Genomic DNA, 7,925 nt, shown 5'->3' on the forward strand with positions numbered 1-7,925 from the left:
AAAATACAAAGACAGCTTATATAACTCTTCCCTATAGTGTGGTGACTAAACATGCGTGGGCTAGGCCCAACTTGACCCAAACTGTCATACGATGAATGCTTCTAATTAATTTGACCAATAACAAGCCCAATTTTCATACCATATGTGGGCCAGAATACAAGCTCAAACCAAACACTAAAATTTATATAAAAGCCTAAGAACAAATATAAAAAGCACTCACTCACTTAGGAAATACGAGCAGACGGCAGATGAGAGAGAGAGGGTGGAAAGGTAGGGAGCGAGAGGGTGGAAAGGGGGGGCTTTGGCAGAGGGGATTTGACCGGGGCAGTTGCTATGAGGAGGTGAGCGACATTACTCATTTCTTCTTTTCCAACTTCCCTGATCGTTGGGGGGAAAAGGAACTTTGGCAGGTTTTTCAAAGGTATGACACAGTTTGGAGTGTCTTTGTCTCACCAAGGCGGGATAGACAGGGGAGGAGGTTCGGCTTTGTCAGGTTCAAAGGGGTAAAAAATCCAAGGAAACTTGAACAGGAGCTGGATAGTACTATCATGATTGGTAATGTCAAGATGCATGTAAACATCCCTAGATTTGGGAGGAGACACGATGGGAGGGGTGAGGGGATTCTTCGCAATAATGGTACAAGAGGGCAGCGAGAGACCACTAGAAACTTGCAGGTGCATGCACCTCTGACCTGGAAACCGAAGGAGCTGTTACAGAACAAGGGCACACATAAGTCTTATGCACAGGCTGTGGGTTTGGGCGTTGAAACCAAAGGGATAGATGATCCAAAGCCTGCGCTCCCGGAGGTCTGGAAGGGTCCTGTGGTCCAGGAGTGTGTGGCGTGGCTCAAGAGGAGTATGATAGGTGTGCTCAAACATGTTGATGTCGTGGCTCCTCTGCAGAATGCATCCATGTTGAAAGGTTTTGATCACATTCAGGTTCGGTATCTGGGAGCAGATAAAGTTTTGCTGACTGGTCCGGAAGGGTTTGATCTTGCTGCAGCTCTTGAAGGTCCTGACAATGGGTTGGAAGATGTTTTTGTCTCCATTTGTCCTTGGTCACCTACAGTGGCAATGGAATTCAGGGTGGTCTGGGTAAAGTGTTATGGTTTTCCAATTCACATGTGGAGAAGGGATTGCTTTGAGGAGCTGGTACGTCCTGTGGGTGAACTGATATGTGTTGATCAGCAAACTATGTCTTGTTCCTCTCTGGAGTATGCAAGGTTACAAATTAAAACTACTTCAGAGGGTCTACTAGCACACTTCAGGAAGATTGTGATTGATGGTAGGGTGTTTAGCATCCGGCTGTTTGAAGAGGTGGGTGGGCCAGTAAATGTGTCGTGCCGGTGTGCAGCTTGGGTCACTGACGGTGGGGAGGGAAGCTCGAGTTGTCCGTTTGAGGGGGCGATGCGTCACCTTGGTTCTATTGATTCTGGCGGGGAGGAGGCCGAGTTTGATCAAGAGGAGGATTTGCTGTACCCCACACCGCCAGATACTGAAATTCCGGCGGCTGAGAAGAGGGACTCCGGTGCTGGCGAACATTCGGCAGAGTCACTTGGGGAGAACGCAATCGGTGGGGTGCAGTTACGTGAATCAGATTTGGAGGTGCAGTTGGAGAACATTAAGGAGGTAGTTAATGATAAGGAGGTTTTAGTGGGCAAGGATAAGGAAGTTTCAAATTTGAATTTTATTTGTGATAATTCTGGACAGCTGGCAGAGGGATTTGATTTAAACCGTAACCACTTGGTTGTTCCTGACCCGTTTTTAACAGATAAAGGGGAAACGGGTTTGGGCTTGCCTCATGCGGTTTCCGTTTCTGGTACCGGGTCATCTGGGACAAAAATTGGAGATGGTGGTGTGCACGTGAGTAACACGCCAAAATTACAATCTTGTTTGGCACTGGACGCTTCTTCTCACATTGTCGCTCACGTTGATGATGGTGTTGAGGATAGGCATGCTGGGGGAGATCACAGTTCTGTGGATGGGGAGGTGCGTGTGGAAGCCAATCAAAGTGCGGGGGATGCGAATATTGTCCTGTGTTCGAAAGTTGCAAGTGAATTGCGACCAAGAACTGCGACTCTTGAACCTGATAACGAGTTGGGGTCTCAAGATCGTTTTGAAACGCTAAGGAGGAAGGTTAATGCTGCGGCTTCAGCAGGGCAAGGGGGGATTTTAAGCACTGGTGATCAAAGGGAGGGAAGTACCTCTAATTCTCGAAGGTCTTTGCGACAACAGTGTTTCTCGAATGTGTCCTCTTTGCCTGACTCAGTATTTAATTCTCATAATTGTGCTTTGTGGAGGGGGGGCACTGCCGTGGAGGCTAGAACAATTTGGGAATTGGGTAAAGAATTTGGGGTTACTTGTGCTGGTAATGAAGAGGAGATTATAAGTAGGTTAGTAGGACTTGAACAGAGAGATGCAGCTGTGCTGGGTGCTTTCGGTAGTGGTGTGCAAGGTGAAGGGGGTGATGGTCATCAATGATATTACTCTCTTATAATGTGAGGGGGGTGGGGAATGTGGCTAAAAGGAAAGTGATTAGAGAAGTTGTTTGTCGAAACCATGTAGAGTTTTTATGCTTACAGGAAACAAAATTGCAGAACATTGATAGGAGGTTGTGTGCTCAGTTGTGGGGAGACTCTGATTTTGATTGGAAAGCTGTTGCAGCTGAAAATAGGGGGGTGGGTTACTCTGTATTTGGAAGCGGAATTTGTTTAGTGTGGAAACTACTGTTGAAGGTCCAGGCTTTCTGGGTCTTGTTGGCTTTTGGGATAATCCTCAGCAGAGATGTGTAATAGTTAATGTTTATGCTCCGTGTACTGCTGTAGAGAAAAGGGCTTTGTGGGAGAATATTATTGCTTGGCGCCAAACATGTCCGGAGGATGCTTGGTGTTTAGCTGGTGACTTTAATGCAGTCCGTTCAGAGGCTGAGAGGAGGGGGTGTACGGGCACAGTGAGTTCACAAAGGCGGGAGATGCTTGACTTCAATGATTTCATTGATTCCTTGGAGATGTTAGATATTCCGTTGGCCGGAAGGAAATTTACTTGGAGAAGGCTGAATAATCAAGCTCAGAGTCGAATTGATAGATTTTTTATCTCAGCTGGTTGGAACGTGTTGTGGGCTAATTGTTCTCAGGTGGTACTTAACAGAGATATTTCTGATCATTGCCCTTTGTTGATGAAGCAATGTTTTCAGAACTGGGGGCCAAAACCGTTTCGAGTTCTGAATTGCTGGCTTCAGGATCCGAGGTTATCTGCAGTAGTCGATTCGACATGGAAAGGTCTTAGTGTGAATGGGTGGGGAGCTTTTGCTCTCAAGGAGAAATTAAAGGGTCTCAAAGGTAGCTTGAAACAGTGGAATAAAGATGTTTTTGGGGATTTGAAATTTAGGAGGGAGGTGGCTGTCCAAAAAATTAATGATTTGGATGTTAAGGAGGAAGAGGGGGGTTTGACTCATGAAGAGGTGGAATTGAGGAAAGTACTGTTAAATGAGTTTTGGGCTGTGCTAAAATTTCATGAATCACTTTTGTGTCAAAAAGCAAGATCAAAGTGGGTTGCAGAGGGAGATCAGAACACTAGCTTCTTTCACTCAACAATTAACTGGAAGAGGCGGGCAAACTCAAGTGGGTTTGATGATAGATGAGACTTGGGTGGAGGATCCGGATATTATTAAAGGAGAGGCACAGCGATTTTTTGAGGCTAAGTTCAAATCAGAATCCTGGAGTCGGCCAAGGTTGGATGGTATCATTTTTAAACAGATGTCAGATTTAGATAACTCTACTCTAGTGGCGCCTTTTGCAGTGGAAGAAATTAGAGAGGCGGTTTGGGCTTGTGGTGGGGATAAGAGTCCAGGACCAGATGGTTTTAATTTTAAGTTCATTCAGAAATTCTGGGATGTGATGGCAGAAGACTTTATCAAAGCGGTTCAAGAATTCTGGTCTCGTGGGGCGTGGCCGAGAGGGAGCAACGCTTCGTTCATTGTCTTAATTCCCAAGGTTTGCTCCCCGCAACATCTTGGTGAGTTTAGGCCTATTTCCTTGATTGGGTGTATTTATAAGGTGATCTCAAAGCTGTTGGCGGCACGGTTGAAGCTTGTCCTTTGGAAAGTTATTGATGATCGCCAGTTTGCATTCCTAGGGGGGAGACATATGTTGGATAGTGTGGTGGTTGTAAATGAGGTAGTTCATGAGGCGCGAGTTTGTAAGAAACCAACCCTTATTTTTAAGGTGGATTATGAGAAGGCTTATGATTCAGTTCAGTGGGAGTTCTTGTTTTATATGATGAGGAGAATGGGCTTTGCAGAGAGGTGGCTTGGATGGATTAAAAGTTGTCTTGAATCTGCTTCTGTTTCAGTTTTGGTGAATGGCAGTCCTTGTAATGAGTTTAAGATGGAGAAAGGACTCAGGCAAGGGGATCCTCTTGCACCTTTTCTTTTTCTTATTGTAGCGGAGGGGCTTAATGGATTGTTCATGAATGCAGTGAAGATGGGTAAATTCAGTGGGTTTAAAGTTGGAAGGAATGATTATGTGGAGGTCTCTCTACTTCAGTTTGCTGATGATACTCTCTTTATGGGGGAAGCTACTCTGCAGAATACAGTTGTGATTAAATGTGTCTTACGGTGCTTTGAATTGATTTCTGGGTTGAAGGTTAACTTTAACAAGAGTAAGCTAGCGGCTATTTCAATTGCAGATGGCGAGTATCAGCGGTTTGCATCTATACTGCATTGTAAATTGATGAGGATTCCTTTCATTTATTTGGGTCTTCCAGTAGGAGGACGACCTAAGCTTCTAAATATGTGGGATCCAGTAGTCCAAAAATTCAAAGCTAAGTTGTCAGCTTGGAAGTTGAAGTCAGTTTCTTTTGGAGGTAGAATCTGTCTAATTCAGAGTGTCCTTTCAGCTCTAGCTCTTTTTTATCTGTCTTTCTACAGGATGCCGGTGGGGGTGATCAAAATTTGTAATGGCATCATGAGGGAGTTCCTATGGGGTGGGGGTGAGAACACAAGGAAAATTGCTTGGGTAAGCTGGTCCTCAGTTTGCAAACCAAAGGAGGTAGGAGGGTTAGGAATTAAGGACTTGAACTTGTTTAATAAGTCACTGCTTGGTAAATGGAGATGGAGATTTTTGACTGAGCCTGAGAGTTTGTGGTGTCGAGTGATCAAGGCCAAATATTTTGGGGAGACTAGCTTGCGGGTGTCCACATGGTGGAGAGATGTGATGGATTCCTCATGTGATGGGAGTGGGGATTGGTTTGATCTTGGTGTGCAAAAATGTGTCAAGAAGGGGAATGCAACAAAGTTTTGGCTGGAGAATTGGGTAGGCAATGGTATGTTGTGTGATAAATATCATAGGCTATATAATTTGTCTAAACTGAAATATAATTATATTCATAATTGTGGGGTTTGGGAGCAAGGGGCTTGGAGGTGGATGTTGACCTGGAGGCGGCCGCTATTGGGTAGAGAAGTGTTGTGGCTTGATTCACTGTTGGAGGAGGTGAAGAGGATGCCTCTTACAGAAGCTGTGGATGATAAATGGATCTGGCTACCAAGTGCTGATGGCGTGTTTTCTGTTAACTCTTTTTACTCTTTTTTGCAGGCTCCCTACTTATCGGAATCAGATCCAATTTTTAATCGGGTCTGGCATTCTGCAGCTCCATCTAATGTTAAGGCGTTCTCCTGGAAACTTTTGTGGGATAGAATTCCTTGTCTAGTAAACTTGTGGAAACGCAAGGTTTTACAGTCTCAGGAGGAGGCCAACTGCAAGTTGTGTTGGGATGGGATGGAGACTTGTGCTCACCTAGTGTTTTCTTGTTCGGTGGCGATGGATATTTGGCGAGAATGCTATCACTGGATGGGAGTGTTTACAGTGTTACCAATGTCACCTCGCGAGCATCTTCTCCAATTTAATTTTGGCAGCGGGAAGAGACAGCAGAGAGGAGCCTCGTCCATTTGGTTAGCTATTGTGTGGTCAATATGGTTATTGCGTAATGAGGTGGTTTTTAGAGCGGCTGAGGTGGATATCCCGTCGATCTTAGAGCTGATTAAGTGGAGATCATGGCATTGGATTAAAGCTAAGTTGAGTGGATTTTCTTGTTCGTTGTTTGAATGGTCTAGACACCCGCTTATTTGTCTCCAAGAACTGTAATGGGATTGCAGGTTTTAGATTTTTGTAGCTAGGTTATACTTCTGGGTTGTAGTTTATTAGCTTTTTTCTTGTTTTTTCTTTTCTCTTTGTATTAAGGGTTGGAGTACCCCTTGTACTCCCTTTAATGCATTCTTTTGCCTATCAAAAAAAAAAAACAGAAAGTATAACTTAAAAAAGAAAAATACTAGCAATAGAATTAATTAGAGTAAAATACATATATGTTATAGAAAGTATCTCCTTACCATATATGTATTATGTGAGACCCAAAATTTCAGTTATAGAATTAATTAGAGTAAAATACACTCACCCCCTTCAAGGTTTGCAAGAATGACACTCCACCCCATTGTTTTTTAAAATCTACACTCCACCCCATTTTTTATAAAGGAAAAATTTAGTGACGAAAACAAATTCGTCACTAATAAAAAATAATTATTAATTAGTTAAAATTTAAATAAATTAAATGCATATACACTATCATACATCAATTTATGAAAATAATTTTACTGAATTAAATTTAAAAAAACCATCCACTCTATCTGTTAAGTCCACGTCTCATCTATCTCCAAATCATATTTCTCACCACAAACGGTCACCACCAAACCTTTGCTCCCTTTAACACGACGACAACCATCCCAGAATGTGAAACCCCATGGCACCACCATGCCTCAAAGTTTTGTTGCGACCTGAACCCCAGAACGTGAATCGCACATCCCCAAAGCCACTTGTTCAACTACTTGTTGTGAACTTCACCCCTTTAAGTTGTGAGCGAACGCTTTGTTGGTTTAAGATGTTGTTGGATTTTGTTAAAAACGGTGCTCCACCGCATCGTTGGGTTCTAATAACCTCCGATCCACTTCATATTTCTTAATTTTGTTTCTCTATTTTCATCACCCATTTGTGTTGCTTTTTGGGTCTACAATCCAATTTTAAAAATTAGAGGTATAAATAGATTATTTTGATTAAAATTGAATTATTACCAAATATGAAAACACAAGCATGTTTCACTATGTTCGAGATATGGTTTGTCAACCAGTCATGTGTGCTATTGCAGAATTTGCATTGTGAATTTACGGAGGAAGAACGCGATTGAGAGAATGAGGAGGATTGTGATGTTTTCATTTTTATATTTATTGGATTATATTGAAAATATTTTTTGAAATTATTGATTAACAATTTAAATAATAACTAATTATTAATGAATAATATTTTTCGTCACTAAATTTGTCTCTATATAAAATGGGGTGGGGTGTAGATTTTATATAAGAATGGGGTGGAGTGTTATTCTAACAAAACTTGAGGGGGGTGAGTGTACTTTACTCAATTAATTAATTAAATTCCTATCCACAATTAGGTTTCAATGTATCGTGAAGGAAACCTGAACAAGTGTTTACTGAATGGAATAAATTTATGAAGGAGAAAGTTCAGGAAAAGACTAAGAATGGTATTAAAGTCGATATAAGTTATAGCGCGAGTCTTATTCGCTTACGCCTAGGACAAGATCGTTAGTAAACGATTAAGTTACTCTTAAAGCACTACAGGAACTAATTCCAAAAATCTTCAGAGAAATATAAGAATTTCTCTTATTCATTTCCATGACAAGTGTTTCGACACGAAACCCTGGAATGTACGAACGTCTGATTCCAATTCTCGGAAGTTTGCCGAAACTGAATCTCTAATAGTTCAACAACCTTAAAATAAACTGTCGATGGAGATTTTTTCTATTCGGAGCTTCAAACGAAGATTCCACATGCGTACACCCATTTCTTTCGATGTTTCCAATCTTTCT

At 42.3% G+C, this 7,925-nt stretch overlaps 1 protein-coding gene across 1 annotated transcript; it reads left to right on the top strand.

Annotated features, from left to right (window-relative positions):
• Window positions 1-2,476: 2,476 nt before the first annotated feature.
• LOC130712829 (uncharacterized) lies at window positions 2,477-3,639 on the top strand. The gene is made up of 2 exons (XM_057562647.1): window positions 2,477-2,677; window positions 2,782-3,639. The coding sequence occupies exons 1-2, from the start codon at window positions 2,477-2,479 to the stop codon at window positions 3,637-3,639; spliced, it is 1,059 nt and encodes a 352-aa protein (XP_057418630.1).
• The last annotated feature ends 4,286 nt before the right edge of the window (window positions 3,640-7,925 follow it).

Source organism: Lotus japonicus, chromosome 4, assembly GCF_012489685.1.
Source record: "Lotus japonicus ecotype B-129 chromosome 4, LjGifu_v1.2".
NCBI classification, from domain to species: domain Eukaryota; kingdom Viridiplantae; phylum Streptophyta; class Magnoliopsida; order Fabales; family Fabaceae; genus Lotus; species Lotus japonicus.